This window comes from Vespa velutina, chromosome 9 (assembly GCF_912470025.1).
Source record: "Vespa velutina chromosome 9, iVesVel2.1, whole genome shotgun sequence".
Taxonomy (NCBI): Eukaryota; Metazoa; Arthropoda; class Insecta; order Hymenoptera; family Vespidae; genus Vespa; species Vespa velutina.
Window position 1 is genome coordinate 3,599,221 of NC_062196.1, and position 21,182 is coordinate 3,620,402.

General features: G+C 29.3%; 2 protein-coding genes across 4 annotated transcripts in view; one reads left to right on the forward strand and one right to left on the reverse strand.

The window, feature by feature from the left end:
• Positions 1-21,182, forward strand: part of LOC124951669 (neuroligin-4, X-linked-like) — a 233,137-nt gene that overhangs the window by 204,417 nt on the left and 7,538 nt on the right. For all 3 annotated transcript variants that reach the window (XM_047500429.1, XM_047500427.1, XM_047500428.1), the window contains exon 11: positions 13,857-13,984. In XM_047500429.1, coding sequence (XP_047356385.1) covers positions 13,857-13,984 — 128 coding nt within the window. The remainder of the gene's footprint in view (positions 1-13,856; positions 13,985-21,182) is intronic.
• LOC124951670 (sodium channel protein Nach-like) lies at positions 6,450-8,570 on the reverse strand. The gene is made up of 5 exons (XM_047500431.1): positions 8,258-8,570; positions 7,908-8,100; positions 7,636-7,796; positions 7,355-7,498; positions 6,450-7,257 (listed from the first exon to the last, which is right to left on the reverse strand). The coding sequence occupies exons 1-5, from the start codon at positions 8,389-8,391 to the stop codon at positions 6,519-6,521; spliced, it is 1,371 nt and encodes a 456-aa protein (XP_047356387.1). The 5' UTR covers positions 8,392-8,570; the 3' UTR covers positions 6,450-6,518.

The window sequence follows — 21,182 nt, forward strand, 5'->3', positions numbered from 1 at the left end:
TACATATTATTATACCCCTCGGTATAATTTATCACAATTTACGTCCGCGAGACTGCATCGTCACATGTCGTAATTCAAACTTGACCGACGCTAACTCCAGAGATTATCTCCGCTGTCCACCTGGACTCCGACCACCATCACGCTTGTAGTACCATGTCCGTCGCATCGGTATCATCCTGGTAACTTCAACGTTTCACGACATTCTCGCGATCACGATACTGATTTAATCACTACCGATCTGAATCTCGATCGGAACGTTTCCTTATTACCGATGAATATTCAGTAACATCAACATGCAATATTTTTCTTGTTAATAATAATAATAATAATAATAATAATAATAATAATAATAATAATAGTAATGATGATGATAATAATAATAATAATAATAATAATAATAATAATAATAGTAATGATGATGATAATAATAATAATAATAGTAATGATGATGATGATGATGATGATGATGATGATAATAATAATATTGATTATTAAATCTCAACGAAAGAAATTTGATATTAACGAGAAAAATCATGTTACCTTTATTTTTCTTCTCCTTTTTTTCTTTGTACGATACACGAAGGAATTGTTACATATCGTATTTAATGTGAACTCTCCGATGTAATTTAATATGCATTTATTTATTTATTTATTTATTTATTTATTTATTTATTTATTTATTTATTATTTTATTTATATATTTATTTCTTTTCTTTTGTATTCGTTTTATCCTCTATAAAGCAATATTACATTTAATGTTATACGATTGCAAATGGGGAAAATACAGGTTAATTTAATAGAAGATAATATCACAAATTACGCTATGCAGATGAGTTTGGGATCATATTTTCTTTGTAGGAACGATCTTCCATGTTTCTTCGAGCTAAAAATACAGTACATTTCGATATAATGCAAATACGTTCCTCTTTTTTCTTTCCTCTCGTTTTTTTTTTCCTTGTTCTTTTCTTTGTTGCTTCGTTCTTCTTTCTTGTTTTTTTTTTTCTTCTTTTTTCTTTTGTTTTTTTCTCTTTCTTTCTTTCTTTCTTTCTTTCTTTCTTTCTTTCCTTTCTTTTTATTTATTTCGAAACGCCAGAAAATGACTATTCGAACGGTGTGATTCGTATTTACCGGATCGCGAACGAACGAATTTATCCGTTCGTTTCCGTTCCTCTTTTTTTTCCGTTATTCTTTCGCGCTTTGCCATTGTTACGGATCGCTTAACGATCAGAGAAAGAAAGAGAGATAAAGAGAGAATGAAAATGAACGAAACATTGAACGACTTGATATTTGTTCGTCATTTATAGCGTTTTAACCGTGCATCAAACTATAAATATCAATGAAATAGTTCGTAGTGTATGTATATGTATATATCTAAATAATAGATAAATATTTGTCTATTTCAACTAGATAAAATTCTCTCTCTCTTTTTCTCTCTCTCTCTCTCTCTCTCTCTCTCACGGATAATTTCCATATAATCCACAGTAACAAGATAAGTAAGAATATAATTTTGTTAGATTAATCAAGATTATATATCAAAAAGCAAAGATTCTCCGAAATATAGTCAATAAAGAATAAAATTGAAATACGATAATCTTTCTTGCAATAATAGTGAAAATCAATTATATTTAATAGTGATTATGATCGTATCGCAAAAAAAGAAAATCTATTTAAGTAAAATATCTATGTTTTTCTTAATAGGATAATCATTGTATTTTTGTTTTCTTTTTTATTTTTTATATCTATATAAATTCTATTAAGAAAATTTATCATCGAATAGATATGCTTCTATCTTCTATATAGTTATCTCTTTTCATCGAATATTTCAAAGTATCGAAGTGTAAAGAATTTATTTTTTCCGAACAAAAAAAAAGATAAATAAGAATAAATTATTTAATGAAAATTTCAAAAACGTAATATAAATTCTTTTCATACGATAACTTCGCTTGATTTCCTTTCTTTTTTTTTCTTTTCAATTCCATGTTATAATCTATCATTTATTTCGAAAGAAAAAAGAAGAAGAAGAAAAAAAGGAACATCCAATAAATTATTCTAACGAATTAGATGATAAAGATTTCATCTGAAATGAAAATATTGTCTCATTGAACTTATCAACTTTACTTTTATATTCACGAAAGATATAGCTCGCTATAATGAGTAGATATGTTTCTTTTTTTCTTTTCTTTTTTTTTTTTTTTTTTTTTTTTTTTTTTGGAAAAGAAAACAAAAAATGAAAAAGAAATAGGAAATGCACGAACGAAATGAATTGGTGTAATGCTGCGACGAAAAGGAAAAAAAGAAAGTAAAAAAGAAAATAAGAGGGAAAGAAAAGAAAATCAAAAAAGAAAAAAAGGAAGAAAGAAAAGAGAGAACGATAGAAAAAGAAAAAGTATGTGCATACACACACACACACACACACACACACACACACATATATATATATATACTTCTTCGTTCCTACGTACGAACGAAGACGCGCGCAAACATGATTTTCACGCGAATCCGCCCTAATAGAATTTTTCTCCCTCGGCATTGGAATACTGACGCCTAGAGCGTAAGGTTCGGTATCGCTCGTATAAGATAGAATACATCTGTCTCCAGTGAACCATGAAGAAAGACATTATGCCGCGTATGGCTTCTTTTCAGTAGCACACTCCTTTCTTAACGATGTATCTATATGTTAGTTTAATACTTTCACACATTACACGAGCACAAACGTAATCCATATATATTAAAGTACAAATACATTTTCTTCTCTTTCACCTTTCTTACCAATTCTTTTTGAAAATAGCGAAGATAATGTATTTCTTTGAAATTTTCTACTGACATCTTTTTTTTTTTTTTTCTTTTTTTTTGTAAATTGTTTAAAATACAATATATTTGCGTATATGTGTGTGGATGTATAAATGTATCAAATGAATTACCTGAAGATCAGATATCATCTTTTTCTTTTTTCTTTTTCTTTTTCTTCTTTTTTTTTTTTATTATCGCGTCGAGATAAATAAGTCGAAATGTTATCACGTTCGATCATAGATAATAAACGTTTATCATTTTTAAGCGATAACGTATCAATGCATTTTTCTCTATAGGAAAGATAAAAAAAAAAAAAAAAAAAAAAGAAAGAGGAAACAGCTGATTATATAATTTAAATATAAATTTAATTAAATGTTTATGCATGCATTAAACGTTAAACGACAAAAAGGGATGACGAGTCAAAGGGTAAAACTTGGCTTGTATTATTCATATAATAATAAAGAAGCATTAATCATCGAACAAATTTTCCTTTTTATATACGTTCCTGAGTATTCAAAGATTAATAATTATAATTTCATCGGTTTTTATAGCGAAATCCTTTTCCAGCGTATATCTATTATCACGGAGGAAATTATTGGAGTATCAATAAAGTTGAAACGAGTGAACATTAAGGCCGATTATTCAAATAAAAGCCAGTATATTCGATTAACCTTTTAGCACAATTAAATGTTTCACAAAACAATTGATGAACGTTTCGACGAGATACGAGGTACTTTTTATCACTAATATGTAGACTTTATCAAGCTTTTCATTTGAAAATATTGTTCGGATTAGCATCTCTGTTACTGGTATAGGAATCATCGAAATGCACGAGCGTAAACGCGTGCGATTATAAAAACATTTACGCTTATTTAACATTTCTCAAAGAGAATTTCAAGTATTTTATACGATCAATAAAAAATAAAAAATGTTGATCGACTGAGATATATATATATATATATATATATATATATATATATATATATATATATATATATATATATAGACGATAGATAATTTTTACAAAAACGATTATATGTTAATAATTTTAACCTATTCATCGAAGAAATAATTTTTGAAAGATTATATCTCGATCTTTAAATATTTCGAAAAAGCAGAAAAACATATTCCATTGTCCAAGAACAGATCGTTCGAGGTATCATCCGAGAGTATTACAACGACTTCAACTGAAGCTCGACGACCTCTTCGATGTAACTTCGTCTTTGGCTCTCTGCTCCGTTTCCTTGCCCTCTGATAACCTCGAACCCGTTATCGATTCTTCACCCCACTTCACTCGCTTCCCTCGACACCCGAGTACCTACTTTTCTCTCTATCTCTATTTCTATCTCTCTCTCTCTCTCTCTCTCTCTCTCTCTCTTTCTCTCTCACTCACTCATCTCTCTCTCATCTCTTCATCCATTATGCATACCTAGCTTGAGAGATAAGAGAGAGAAAGAGAGAGAGATAGAGAGAGAGAGAGAGAGAGAGAGAGAGAGAAGGAAAAGGAGAAAAGGGAAGGACCTTCTAAGTAGCGGTTTACCTGTTGCAATGCATGAATCTGCGTGTGATGCATCATCCTCAGAGACACTTCAAAAATAAACATAAACTGAAGTATCAATATTCATTTCATAGACTGAGTATCATTTCAATCGATTATTATTCATTTAGATTGTCGATCGTTCACTTAGGTAAGATTTGAAAAATTTTTTCGTCAGACTTATACAAACTTTTTACCAATGATCATTCTTATTCGTCATTCTTAAAAGTTCTACAATTCGATATAACCTTAGCAATGCGACTTAATTGACAATTATTACAAGTGGATTGTTTATCGAAACGTTATTGTCTTTGATAAGTCGATAACATTTGAAAAATTTGAAGTAACGTAAGTCCGAATTATAAGATACTTCCAAATTTGAAGAACAGTCTAAACTTCCAATGGAAGATAAGAATAGATATGATTAAATCCTAGATCCAAATTTTTTTCTTATAAACACTATAAAATCTATGAAAGAATATCGATATTATTTTAGATAAATATCCATAGATAACTTCACTATTTTTTTTTTTTTTGTTTTTTTTTTTTTTGGTTAACAAAAGATAAATCACTTCTCGATTGGAAAGAATCTTGATATAAACTGAAATCACGATGTTCGCTTTTTTTTTTTAAATTTTTTTTTATATGGAAGGTATCAAACTTACAACGAATCCCAGCTAGTGTAATTAGTTTTACTAAGTTTCTTCCATGAATATATTTGTTCGATCTGAAAATAAAAAAGAAAAGAAAAAACAAGACAAATATAATATTGCGTTATTATTATTGGAGAAAGATGATACAGAAACGTGAAAGCAAATGAAAATGAAGTATATTAATTTACAAAAAAAAAAAAAAAGAAAAAAAAAATAAAATGAAATCGATCATATGAAAAAGTTAAAAAAGAAAACTTTTCATTTTTGTTTGAAATTTTTCTCTTCAAATATCGTCGCTTATTTTTTCATCTCATTTCCCATCTACTTACATATACTTACTCTAGCAAAAACTTCTTTTCAGACTGTAACAAACGTGATATTAATTATAATATAATCCATTGATACCATTAATACTTTCAATATGACGAGTAAAACAATTCTTAAATCAACGTTTCATACCTCGTTTGTTTCATAAAAATTCAATTGATTTCCATTGAGACAAAGAAATAATCGAGAATAAAGTATTTTAGTTTCGTTCACGTTCCCGTCTATAGTTAAAGTTGAATCTAATTAATAATTATTCCAAATAATAATGATCGATTCAATAACAGACATTATTCGTTAACAAAAATCACATTCTTTTGAATAATAAAAAAAAAAAAAAAAAAAAAAAAACAAAGATATTCAATTTATATATCTTTACGTATATACGTTTATTACTTACATTTATTATTTAATTAATTAATTATTGATTATTACCTAATGGTTTTTACACCATTTTAAACTAATGTAAATTATTTTCTGTAAAATAATTCCTTTTGAGTTACATTTCAAGCTCCTTCGAATATACGAAAAAGGAGATAAATAAATAATTGTACTTCATGCTTTTCAAGAAACCGGAGAACTATGTAATACGATTGTGCATTCATATGTCCATTTTTTATTCAATGGATTTGTCTAATTGTAGAGAAAAATTCATTTGTACGATGTGACAAGCTCATGCGACACGTAATGGCATGTAACCAGCTTGTTTAATGAAGTACAAATTCATAGGAGTCAAATGTGATCGAGGACAAAAAAAGAAAGAAAAAAAAGAAAAACAAAAAATTAAAAGTAAATAGTAAAAAAATATATATATATATTTAAAAAAAAAAAAAAACAAAAAAAAATACATAAAAAGAGAGAATACAACGAGTGTTATTCTATCCAAACATTCCAGTCGCAATAAAAACATTTACATTCATATTATATATCGTAAAATTGTAACTCAATGAAAATGTTTAAAGAACTAAGAATAAGATATTAATAATTTATTCAATTCTTATTTTTATTTGTGTACATAAGTATGCAACATATATTACCATGTATACACATATGTATGTATATATATATATATATATATATATATATATATATATATATATATATATATATATATATGTAAGAAAACTTATGAGATCTATTTACTATTGAATAATAAATAAAAGCATTACAGATAACACACAATACTTGTCTTATTCTCTTGTATAATTGATCAATTACTTTTTATAAAATATTTTATCATTTTCAAAATTATTATATGATATAAACTTAATCTCAGGCTTAAATTGTTCATTATTAATATTAATAAATCTAACTTTTTTCGAACGTATCATAATAATATTATGACTTTTTCGTGACGAATCTAATACGGCTCCGCAATATGCACGAAAGCTCAGATAATAAAATAATTCGAAAGATGTCAATAAGGAATATCCTAGAAACAATCCGGCAATACCACCGAAGCCTACCACTAAATCCATATAACCAAAACGAACTTCTCTACGGAATATAACGTCCGGCCAGTTTAAAATAATTTCGGTGGATGATAAATTTTCCGTATCATTATCAAAGCCCTCTACTGTTTTCATTAATCTATATACTGTAAAATTACAAGGTAAAGTGCATTTACAATCAATATATTTGTCGTATGCCTTTGTCAGACAAAAATATTGAGATAGTGAACATTCTTTGATTTGTTTTTTTTTTAAAAACCATGGCAAACAATTGCATTTTTTTGATATATCCTTCAAAAGGCAATTCAATCGACAATTATCGTAACTCAATCGGCCCATATTGCCATAATGACATTGTCTTTGATAATCCGAAAGCATTTGAAAATCCGAAGTTACATAAGTATGAAATACATAAAGCTGCATACTTGTAGGTATTCTAAGCTTTATGTGAGGTATAATATCACGATTAGGTCCAACATCGAACTTGTCCGTTATATAAAGTCTACAAAAAGGAAGAAAGAAAAATTTCCAATTAAGGAACGTCAAAACGTAATATTAATAATCAATTATAATATTTCTATAAATTAAGTATAAATCACTTTAATGGAAATAAGGTGGGTTTGAATTCCAATTTGAATGGCATGTCCTCAATCGAAATGGTCTTAGAGAAATTAAATTTGCAACAAACTCCAGCAGGTGTGACGACCTTCCTAAAGTCCTTTCCTCGAATATTTCTATTATTTCTGAAAAAAAGAAAGAAAACGTTTTTTTTATTTTTCTTTTATTTACTTTCTTTTTTTTTTTTTTTTTTTAACTTTTGCCTTTGCTTTTGCTTTTACTTTCAATCAAATATTACGTCAAAGGACGTTACTTAACTCACGTGACAATATTGTTCTCTAATATATCATCACATTGTGGTGTCCATTGTTTAAAGGCATTATAGAAATTTGTCACTTTATTCGATATCTTTTCTTTAATTTCATCGCTTATCTTCTCATCCCACTTCCATTCGTATATTTTTTCGTAAAATCTTTTTTCGATCTATGAATTAGAAATATAATATTAATTGAACAGTAATAATTTTTAACGATCGATTGAAATTTAACGATGTAAAAAATATCAAATTAATTAATTAATTATTTCATTTCGTACCTCATTTTTATCTGAAACATTTAATTGATTTCCTTCGAAGCAAAGAAATACTTGTGGAAAAGATATTACCTCTTCGGACACCCGTGTCTCCAATTCCGTCAATGTCGGATTATTTTGAAACTTACCCCAAATTGTTATAATCGTGACGATCGTTGTTACGATAGATGTTATCGTTAACAAAAACCATAGTCCTCTAAGCAGAAGGAAAAAAGATAAAAAAAAAAAAAAAAAAAAAAAAAACAGAAAAGAAAAAAAGAAAAAAGAAAAGAAATTTTCTATCGTTAATTGTTCTTCTGGAGAATTATACAAACGAATTATTTTATTTATTTATTTATTTTTTTTTCTTTTACCTCTCCCATTTTGGACGTGTAGAATCGGCGAAGTATGGCACACCGTGTAAACTATTTTCTAAAAGATATTCCTTCGAGCTACGCTTTAAACTATTTCGCATATGCGATAACGACGGAAAATAATTGTACTTCATGTCTTTATTCGAGGGAATAAAAAATGAAAAAAAAAAAAAGAAAGAAAGAAAGAAAGAGAAGAACAAAAAATCAAATCCTCTATTAAATGCAAACACTTTAATAGCCTTTAGCGAAGTCGAAGAATGGTATTACGAAAGTACACTAGCGTGGCTAACTATCCTTTTATCCTTTGGATTCATCCGATTGTACTGTAAAAAAAATCGATTCCTATGTTGAAAAGCGCATGCGACGCGTAAGAACACACATAAATAGATTATCTGGCATTGAACAGATTCATCAGTCTTTAGACGTAATAGTAAACTTGTTTCTATATACTCTGATAATATAAACGTTATATATACATAGATAGCAACCAACGTACATATCTCTCTCTCTCTTTCTCTCTCTCTCTATATATATATAATTTACTTACATATGTATATACGTTTTCTATTCCGCATGGCCTGTTTCCATCCATTCTGACAAAAGTACATTGAAAAATTTTACCTTATCCCCTTTAATGGTATCAATTAACCAAATGAACATCAATTAAATCAAAATCAAATACCAAATTATTTACTTTACCGAAGAATGATGATCTATACTTAAAACGATATCAAATGTAAATCGAGATAAGCGGAAATGTAAATCTACAATGATATTATATATAATATCAATAAATATTTAAACATATATCATATTCTACGATCATGCAAAAATAAAAGGTAGAAATTATTTTATTTAAACATTTATATTATTCAATCGTTAATATTTAACATTTATCGTTAAGAGTATGAATATTTCCATATCGCTTTTTTTTTCCCATAATCAATTTTTTTTTTTTCCAGGAAAGATGAATATTTGTTTAATGAAAAAAGGTTTCCAACGAAATTATTCAAACGTAAATCCTTTATATCTTTTAGCGTTATCGCGTTCCTATTATACATAATATATCAATATAATTTTGGTAGACAAAAATAACAGAAAATGTTCATACATCATATTCTTTCTCTTTAAAAATTATATTAGCCATTTGATATCGCATACTTATTTTTCAAATTTTCAAGATCTTCGCTCATAGAGATTTTATTATTATAAGAATATAGCAAAAGATTTTTTTTATTAATACATGGTGAAATTACTTGGAACAAAGTTAAATATCGTTATACTTGTGACTACTATAGAGATATATCGTAATTATAACATATCGTATAGAATTACCATTTATATATCTTCCTACCAAGCTCTTTTATTCATCCTCTCTTTCTCTCTCTCTCTCTCTCTCTCTCTCTCTCTCTCTCTCCTTTCTTCTCTTTTTCTTTGATTGCAAACAATTAACACATTCTTGACAAACATACTGTCGAGCCTATTGTTAAAAGCAATAAAAGGAGTCCATACTACAGGGATGTCTTTTTCTGTCAAGGGATGCACCATCTTTATCCTTTTCTCTTTACTATTTCTCTCTCTCTCTCTCTCTCTCTCTTTCTCTTTCTCTCACTATCTCTCTCTTCATCTCATCTTTATACTCATCTCGAAACTGCAGAAGCAGCAGAAGCTTTTATACGCTCGTATGTTGCATATTTCGTCGCTCGAGCTTCAATTTTGGGCGCGATTTCAATTCCCTTTCTCTCTTCTTTTTTTCGCACGAGAAAATGGAAGTCATTTGTCGTGTCGTGAACAATCGAAATAAGCCATTTTCAGCTGGCGATTAGAAACTGACAGCTTTCAAATTAACAACGCATGAAAGTTCGCTTAGGACAATGAATTGAGATATTTTTGAAAAACGACCGTCTTTTTTCCCCGTAAAACATTGCAGATATATTTTTTCATTTTCACATAATTTCAAATTCGTCATACTAATAATAATTTGATCTAAATTATATCAACGTAATATTTATTAAGAAAATATAACATAATTAATAATAGAATAAAATAACGAAATAAAAAAGGTTATATTCATTTCTAATAAGATAGTTCATTCATTTTGTTATTAACATTAGTATTTAATAAAAAGTATTTGAGAAAAAGTAAAAACAAGTTAATATTAAAATCGGATTATTAGGTTCCGATGAACTGAGATCGTGTTGCGGTAATTTGTTGATAGGTTAATCGTAATCGAGAAACCGACGAGTTCAACAATCACGATCATCAGGTTGAGAGTCATAACGAAGCGATCCGTTAGAAAAGGTAGAGTGAGTTAAATGCAGTCGGTGTTAAGTGCACGATCGTGTGTTTACTCTAAACTCCTGGATTATTACGTATTCAGTTTAGGTGTCGCACGTTGATCGTACCAGAGCAACGTGTTTCTTGAGAAAGGAGTAGTAAGCTTTAGCACGGCAGTTTAATCGTTTCCTTGTAAACATGTGCGCACCCATGTGTATCTGTGTGGGATATAGAGGCTCGTCGAATGACAAGGAATCTACCGTAGAAGCGTAGAATTATGTTAGCTGAAACATCGGCTCCTAGACGAAGATCTACCACCTAAGAGAGCTTTATAATGTCTCATCGAGCTTTCCTCTCGATGAAGGGACAATCGCGTACCAAACTTGCCCTTGCATTATAGATTATTCTCGGTCGTGTGGTTACACGATCCCCACTGTTACAACTTATCCAGTAGTCTCGTTGGGAATGCATCCTAATCGAAATCCTTTGTCTTTAAGACTATCTATTCTCTTCTTCTCTCTCCTTCGATGACTATACATACATATTATGTTTCTACATAACTATTAACATAATAATAGCATACAAGTATATACATATATATAAGTATAATAATCATGTAACGTTAACAACTGTTAATTGTTTTTTCTTTAAAAATTTTTTGAATACTTATTAAATTCACAAATTGATTTCAACAAGTCAATTATAAATATTAAATTTAATATCTAATATCGTCGATTAAAAGATTATTCGTTCAAAAATGATTCGTTCAAAAAGTTTTATTTCTTATATGAATTTTATCATGCGTAATAATGAATCTTGGGATTTAAACAATCTGACAATATTATCATTTCAAAAATGTATTTATTATTGGAAAAACTTTACAAAGTACGTAATAAATCTTGCATAAAATTAATTCATATTATAACGATTTAGATGTTCTATTCTTTTTTCTTCTCTCTCTCTCTCTCTCTCTCTTTTTCTTTGTAATATCAATTTCGCTATGCTATGTTGAATTTCTTTTTCCTTTTATTGTCTCAAATCTTTGCGAAAGATGAAGTTCTTTGACATGAAGTTTTTTGATCGTGAAATTTCTGTTGTAAAAATACGAGCGTGATATCCGTAACGAATAAACGAATAAAAGATGAAAGAATCTTCATTTTCTACTTTTCACACGAACGAGCACGTTCGCTAGTACTATAATAGTTATTAACGTAGAATACAATAGGATTTCATCGGGAGCTCTACGGCCAAGTTTACCCCGTGGGGTAAACTCTTCTCTCTGGTTATGCGTTACATCAAGGAAGAAAGATTACAGCGTAATCAAAGTTTTATTACTCTCTCTCTCTCTCTCTCTCTCTCTCTCTCTTTCTCTCTCTCTCTCTCTCTCTCTCTTTCTCTCTATGTCTTTCTCTCTCCTCTCCTCCAGTTGTCTCTTCGAGTTCTTCCTTAGGAAAACGAGAGAAAGGAAACATTTTAAGACCACAAAATTACAAGAAAATAGCCGGAAATATCTGTGGCTTGCTACAACGCGAGATAAAATCTTGAAGATTAATGGTTAACTCTGTTTAAATAAAATACTCACCCCAATATGCTCTACTTTCGAATTTTACCGAGTTTATCTTACCAGAAAGTAAATCTTTAGGAGAAAAGTGAGAGGGAGAAAGAAAGAAAGATGAATGAATACGCACTTAAACCTTAAATGCGGAGAAAATGTCTTTCAAAGGCGACTTTTTCGAATGTTGTTTATATTTAACTATTTAATGGTTTATTTAATATATGTTACATTCGAATGCATTGCGTGAAGTGCAACATTTCGTTAAATGTAATTTTCACGAATTCGAAGTTAAATTAATTTAAATGTGACCGTATGACGATACATAAGAAGTACATTATCAAATATAAATTTAAATATATAAATTAAAATATTATATTATATTAATATAGAAATTATATTATATTCAAATGCCATCGAAGTTGAATAAAATTTACTTGTCATCAATTATGATAAAATTGAATGAATTAAGTATATTATTGATTTAATGATTATAATTACTTCAATCATTATCTCTCGTGATATTAGAACATATAAATGTTTATTATATACGTATAATATGACCCATTATAATCTAATAATATATTTTAATATATATGAAGTTTCAAACAGCTGATTAATTCGATGAAAATCAAATATCAAGAGTATAATATTACGCGGTAACGTAATGTAATATTTTAAAATTTTCGCTCATACGTAGATAATTAATTAAGAAGATGAGCATATTCTGAAATACATCATCGTATACAAGATTTTATAGGATTACATGTACTCTCTATCTCTCTCTCTCTCCCTCTCTCTCTCTCTCTCTCTCTCTCTCTCTCTCTCTCTCTCTCTCTCTCTCTCTCTCTCTCTCTCTTTGTCTTGTGACGTACGAACTATACAACGATGTAAGTACTTACATCGAACAATAGAGAAAGTTCACTTAATCATTAATGAGACATAAATTTTTAATGAGAAGAAGAAAGACGAAATGATAAAATATAAGGGGTGGGGGGAGGGAGGAAATGATTAGAGGAAAAATATTATCGATTCTCTGTAAAAAATTTCTTTAGGGAAAAAACAAAAATGTAAATAAATGAAATAAAGAGATGAACGTCGGAGGGAAAACCTTTGTAAAACCCCTAAACTAATTACAAAGGGTATCATCTGTAACTTTGGAAAAAGACAAGAACGAGACGACAGAGAAGACAAAGAACGAAAAGAAAAGAGAGAAGGAGGAGAAGAAGGGAAGACTAAACCCTCAAAGGATGTCGAAAGTGCGAGCTGAAAGTAAAGGCTGTTACTAAAGGGCCTTAGCAAAGGGCGAGGCTATACCGAGTGAAGGCTAATGTAAACTGAACGAGCTAAAGCGTGTATTACTTCCGGCCCTCGAAGGAACGCTGCTGGCAAAAGCCACGAACGGGTCCCAATGGATGGTTACGTCCTTCGGTATATATGTATGTATCTATATATGTATATACATAAGTATGTATGTACGAACATGGTATATCGTTCGATGATAAACCTCTTCTACGTAACGAAATCGAATGGATCCTGCTATGATATTCACCATCCGGTTATAGGAAGGGATTTTACACTATTCGATATAAATTATGTATATATATATATTAATAAATATTATTAGCCGTATTATTAATTGTTAATAGAAATTTCCTTTATCAACAATTCTATCGTTTAATCATTATATACAAATTTTCTTATACAATTTAATCTACACAAGTCTACTTTCAATGATAATATCATTAAAATATTATTATTTCTTTGCAGAAATCCAAATGGCGTTGATCATCATACAAGAAATGACACGCTTTTACCGGCTAGTAGAGAAAAAAGTCGTTTTCGAAGTCTCACGTGGGATCAATACGACCCGGTACATCAAAAGTATCTCGAAATTGGTAAGTTAATATTTATAAATGTCGAATATATATTAGGGGAACCGGAAAGTAATGTCACTTTCTTAAATTAAATTCAAACGAATAAATTTTTAACAAGTTTTTATTTTTAATCACAATCAAATATCGACATGCGCAGAAACGATATTACTTTCTGGTCCATCTAATATATATATATATATATATTTTTTTTTTTTTAATAATAATAATAACAAATGAAAATGAAAGAATTCGACGTTAACATTCGAGACACGAGATATTAGATGCCATGCACGCTCAACTAATTTATATACTCGGGATAGGTTCTATCATGCGAATGAAATACGAAAGGACGATATCGGTTGGAAAAGCTGATGGAAACGTACTCGTCAGCGCGATCCTAATAATGCTGGCGATGCTTTTGAACGTATGTATGTATGTATGTATGTCTGTCTGTATGTATGTATGTATGTATGTATATATGTATGCATGTCTGAATCGATCGGAGAAACTCGTGTTATATCGAATTGACTTCAAGTCACGCTACGATGGACTACATATGTATGTATCTATGTGTCTATACTGCCCTAGGATTTGATTTCATTCGTCCAATAGTAAATACATGCTATATATCTCGTCTCTTCTCTAAAAGTTTCAAATCATTATTTACAAATGACAAATTTTTCAAATATCCTATATAAAAATCATACGAATAATCATTACGATAAGTCAGTTGATTTAAAAGTTTCAAATGAAAGAAAAAGAAAACGAAACAAAAAATACAAGAGAAAAAGTCGCTATACGTTCGTATTCGTGAAAATTATTGAAAGAAGAAGAGAAAAAACAAAATAAAAAAAAAAAAAAAAAAAAAAAAAGAAGAAGAAGATAAAGAAAAAAAGGTTAAAGAAAAAAAAAAAAAAGACTTCCTTTTTAATCTACCTACGTTCTACACTTTTTATTAATTTTCTTCGCGTCGGCGTGGAAGAAAAAAAAAAAAGAAAAATCATTGGAGAAACGTGATTTTGATTTACATTCATTCTTGTACGAACGTAAACTACGTAAATGTAAGAAGAATAATGAAATTATTGACAGGAGTAGACGTATACCCTAATGCAATTTCGCGTTCACCAGATCGGACGCGTGAAAGATATATATTTTTTCTTTAGGATGTCGATCGAATGATTAATTAACGCTCGATCAGAAATACCTACCATCTATCCTTCTTCTCAAGGAGGATGGCTCGATAGGCCAAAAGGGCCCCCCTTTTTCCGGGTTTTCAAAGGGGAAAACGCAATCTGCTATCGGCGCTTGCGAGAAGTGACATGCTCGACAGATTGCACGACGATCGTTTTCCCCTTAAGAGGAATTTTCGAAGGGTGCTATGGGAAACATCTTTTCCTTTCCTTTACTTATACCTACATATATCCATAGGTATATATATATATACACACACACATCCATATATATATATATATATATATATAGAGAGAGAGAGAGAGAGAGAGAGAGAGATAGAGAACATGGGACGAACCCGTCTCATTTCTTCCCACTTAAGAAAATATCTCAATCGACACAGTTCAACTTTGATCATCCAACGTTTTTATACTTTCTCACGATTCTTATTTGTCATGAATAAATAAAGATCAAATCGTCGAATTAAAGAACATTAAACGATATTTATCAAAATTATCGATATGTCTCTCTCTATCAGTTGAAATTTTTCGATTAGATATATATATATATTTGATTGAGCCAAATAATACTTCTTCTAATTTAACCTATATCCGATAATTACTATCGATTATCGCATATGTATAACGATTAAAAAAAAAAAAAAAAAAAAAAAAAAAAAAAAAAAAAAAAGAAAAAAAAACGTCCAGTTCAAATTTCTCCAAAAGCTCATAAATTATTATCGAATAATTTTATCGACTTTTATACATTTTTATATTTGGAATTTCAAAAAAGTTATTAAGAAATTATTATTATTATTATTATTATTATTATTATTATTATTATTATTATTATTATTATTATTATTATATACATATAAAAAATTCTAAAACAAAAAAAAAAGAGAAAAGAAGAAAAAGAAGTCTTTTAGAAAACTATTTGAAGCTCGTCTCATCAAAAGGCATCATCGGCAGGTATTCACGGCAGCTGTGTAGCTCACGCTTCGGTGGTTCGAAGTATACTTCAGTTACACACAACGTTGCACGCAAAGTGTAAAAGTTAAAGTTACACACAAACTCAGATAATCGATAAACCGCACCACCGATATCGACCATCACCTCACCCACCCACACCCTTCTACTCCCTCCAAGCCGCCCCCCTCCTGTCCTCTCTTTAACTACGAGCGAAGTGTTCCACGATAACGCGCTAATGCACTCGCTTTTTTTTTATTACAATAGAAAATTATTATTACGTAAACTTAACGTTCAACCGAACATATGTTATGAAGGTACTTTTTCCTTACGTGATATTGTGTGTTTTTTCCTCTTCTTATTTTTTCTATTCGCTACGATATTCCGATCCTTATCGTTACAATGAAATGATGTCATTTCTATCATTCGTTTCGTTTCGAAGAAATCTCGATTACGTTTTTAATCTTTTATGATATTTATTTAATTTTGTATTTCTATCCTTTTTTTTTGCTGATTCTTTTATTCTCATTATACTTCGTTTTTTATTTTTTTTTTAATATTTTATGTTAAATGAATTTTAAATGTCACGAGTTGTTGTCAAGAGTTACACGAAAAGAAATACTTCTTTCATGACAATCGATGATCCCATAGTCTAAAGGGATCCAATATTAAGAGCGACATTATTAAATAAATATACAGAAAAAGAAGAAATTTATAATAGAAATTTATTAATATGAAGAAAAAGAAAAATCTTAATAATTTCAAAGAAGAATCATATGATCTACGAGATTTCATGTCTCATATAGCTTTCCAAAACAATAATATAAAAGATTTTTATTAATATTGAATAACATCAAGCGTATGTTTACTCTTAATATAAATAATTTTGTTAAAAAAAAAAAAATTTTTTTTAAATGCATCGATCGAAACAACAATTAGATTTGAACCACAGGAAATCAAATGGGAAGAATACACTAGTGACGTTGATCGAAATGGTCAATGGTCAAAGGATTCTCTATGAAACCCAAATCCAATTGCGTTCTTGTATTTTCGAAAGATGCAAATTAATTCGAACGTGGAGTGCAGACCGTACGTATACCATGAACGAACACACCGTTTTCGGTGTTACGCTTTATATGTTTCTCGTGACATGTGCTGCGGTCGACACGTTACAAACTTCCTCATCCTTCGGTAGCTTTTGCGAGTGATCCAACAAGGATAGAAGAACAACCACACAATGATGAATGCAATAATACGAACAGGGCTAAATTAAAACTTTGAGGGATTCCCGTTGCAATTGACTGCTCGCTGATCAGCTCAACGAATTAATTAATTAATTAATTTGCGAAAAAAATATTATCGAGAATTCATACCTATCAATTTTCCAATTTTTTACGTCATTATTAATCATTCGAAAGAGAAACAAACGTGTTTTTCAAACTTATTTTGACATTTCAAATATAATAATTTACGTTAAGCTTTTAATTAAATTTACTTTAGCTAACGATGATTTAAGAGACAAACGATTTAGATAATTAATACACAAATATATAAAAGAAAATATCATATATAAATATATCGATGGTTAATGATACGTTATCGCGATACTATATTCTCGTATATGACTTTCTATGTCCTGAAATCGATCTTAAGATTTTTATCTAAATAAAATGATAAATTAGTATGATCATCGATAACTATGCAGCGTCTATAATCGGCAGTCATTATCACTTTGTATTATATCTTATCACTGCAAGCGTATATATATTTATAAAATTTTATTAAATTTTGAACGATGTCCAATAAAACGACAATATTATATATAAATAATTTATGATTTAATAATAAAAAGTATTTGTCTCTATTAAATATTTTATTTAACAACAATCGTATTGTATTTAATAATTGTAATATTTTTCAATTAAAATGAAAAAAAAAAAAAAAAAGAACAAGTATTATCCATATTTTATTTGATACTTTTCTATCTTATCTCGTAAAATGTTGGCATATATATTTGAAATTTATAATCGTTGAAAATACATGATATAATGAATGAATACATTTAAATGATTAATTTGAATCTAACGATATATATTTCTTATCGTGGAAACACCGTCGAAAGGTTCAAGTTGTCGAGTTTTGCCCTATTTCTCAGTCTCCTTATCATTAACCTTAGAATTCTTCAACTCACTCAACCGGTGATCTTTCGTTCACTCAGGAATGAACTCTGGCAAGGTAAAAGACATACACGTAATACTCATCGTAAACTCTCTCTCTCTCTCTCTCTCTCTCTCTCTTTCTCTCTCTCTCTCTCTCTCTCTCTCTCTCTCTCTTTCTTTCTTCACTTCCACACGTTCTACGTCGACGAACGTACCAAGCTCGTTTTACCAGAGTAAAGTTTCGTTGGAGGCAACGATATTTCCGACAGTCATAACCCGATGCCGTGGGCGATGATTACTTTATGATAGAAGACAAAGTTATATCGCCTTTGTCGTGTCCTGCTTCGCTTTCTATCGTCAAGCTCGGAAATTATCCGAAGTCCTTCGAAAAATACATCCACAGACGAAACGATCGATACGGTTTACGAGCTTCAATTTCGATACTTTTCTTTTTTTTTCTTTTTTCTTTTTTTTTTTTTTTTTTTTTTCTTTTTAAATTAAAAGTCAAGTCTAACGTTTATCTTCGTATTATTATTGCATAAAATTCTTTCAGAGCAAAGAAAAAAGTGAACCGTTCGCAATTTATTATTACGAAATACGTTTGTGATGACTACTTTTATTCAGTTTAAAATCTTCTTTTTAAGATTTTTCTTTGTTCTTTTCTTTTCTTTTTTTTTTTTTCTTTTTCTTTTTTTAAGAATAAAGTTCAATGTAAAAACGATTATGATTAATGACAATGAATTTCATTTATGTCTTTAATCACGAGTAACGTATGTATGTGTGTGTGAAAGATGATAGAAAAATTTATCGACTGGTACAAGGTTCATTCGATTGTTAACATTTTAAAATAAGCAACTCACGACGTAATCACATTTATTATCATGAGCTCATTTAATGTCATTTAATATATAATACCTGTAGGATACTCTGATAAGTTCGAAAGAAGTTATGAAGTATATTAAAAGATCCTTTTCACAATTTTATCGCTACTTTTGCCTATTCGGGGATAATAATAATTTAACAAAGCGCCCTTAATTCTAATTATATTAAATCGTGGATACATTAAATCGAGACATAAGTATATGTAAAAAATAAGAAAAAAAAAAAAAGTATTCAATACTTTATATCTCGTAATAACTTATTGTTATTATATTCTTGATACGATCAATACAAAAGTTCAATAGAAAAATACATTGAGGAAAATTTGTAAAATAATACGATATATAGTTAAGAAAGAAGCCAAGAAGACAGGATAATTGGTGCTGATGTTCAAATGAAGTAGCTACAGTAACATCGTGCTAATTGCTACTAAATTAGTCGAGATTACAAGTTCCTGTCGATTCCTTATGCTACTACATTCTATTCCTACAATGAGCTTTCACTCGCAGTGGTTCGAAGAGAGAAAGAAAACAAGAAAAAAAGAAGGAGAAAACAAAAAATAAAACAAAAAATAAAATCAAAAGAAAAAAAAAAAAAAAGAAAAAAGACAAAAGAAATCGTAGTTGGAACTTAGGGGTTATCCAGAATGAAATAATAGTTTAAAGGCGACCTACAATCGATCTTCGGCTATTCTCATTGATCAGCGATCCGTATCTAGAGGTAGTTTCCTTCGAATCGAAACACAAGGGGTTTGGTCTTTCTTCCTTACATCAACGAAAACCACGAACGTCGATAGTGATGTACAACCGGTGTAAGCGTTCGATCGAAATTCCTACGATAATCTACTTTCCTCAAGTTATACAGGATGTTTCCAAAGTTACTTATCATCGAATAGAAGGATTAGTGACTACAAATGAAAAATGCATATTCTATTCGATTAAAACAAGGTCGAGGATTTTTGTTTTTTTTTTTTAAATCATAAAATACTCTCCGATATAACAACTTTAACAAAGGTCGAATGTATAATATCAGTTTTGATAATATTATAAGATAACTTTTATTGCTCTTACGCGATAAACGAAAACAAAAACAAAAAATATCAATTAAATATCTTTATGATTTATCAATTATCATAAAAGTCAATTTTAGGTATAAAAATAATGCAATATAAAAAATTATATATCTATATATAATATAGAAATATAGTATAATATAATAAAATTATCCGATCGTGAAATGAGATAATTAAAAATATCAGTCAAATGTTATTAATTAATCATCGATTATTTAATCGCGAAAATACAAATGATAATGGCAACGTTATGGGAAGAAACTTTTTCTTTATTTCTTTCTTTCCTTCTTCTTCTTTTTCTTTTTTAATTAATTTAGAGAATATCATTCGACAGAATTGTTTAATTACTTTCTGAAAATAATCAGCAGGAGTTAAAACGAAAGAATAATCCCTATTAATTTTTGTCCTAATTAATTTTAATTTTTATCTGTCGACAGGTCAACACGGAAATATAAGAAAGGATCGAAAAAAGTTATGTGGTAGTTGTTTCAAACTGACGGTTATAGTTTTACCAGCTATGCGCGTAACTTATTTCGTTTTCTCTCGCATATAAATCGTAAGGGGAAAACAAGAAACAAAAAAGAAAAAGAAAAAAAAAAAAGAAAAAAAAATTAAAGAAAGAAAGAACAAACAAACAAACAAACAAACGGTCGCAGGTTTCCATGTAACCATATAAAGATTAAAGTTTAATATTTCTAATTACAAAATTAGCTGGCATTTTAATTGTTAATTTTAAGTACCCTTAAGTACCCCCGTTAAAACAACGTACTGTTAAGTAATTCAAAGCACGTTTCTCTCGTATCCTAGGTAACATTGCGTGTCATTGGGAAACGATATCTCCTCTCATTTCTTTCCTTTATATAATTCGAATTTAATTCGAGGAGTGTGCGGTAGAAACTTTACGTACACATGGACGAAGAACGATACGTGATAACTCCCTATTTTATCGCGATCAAGCCAGACAAAATGAC

Excerpts from the sequence above, each read along its gene's own strand:
- LOC124951670 (XM_047500431.1), bottom strand. The coding sequence starts at position 8,391 with ATGAAGTACAATTATTTTCCGTCGTTATCGCATATGCGAAATAGTTTA. Across the intron at positions 7,499-7,635 it reads TTAGAGAACAATATTGTCAC|AAATAATAGAAATATTCGAG; the intron begins GTGAGTTAAGTA and ends TCTTTTTTTCAG. Across the intron at positions 7,258-7,354 it reads CCCACCTTATTTCCATTAAA|ACTTTATATAACGGACAAGT; the intron begins GTGATTTATACT and ends TCCTTTTTGTAG.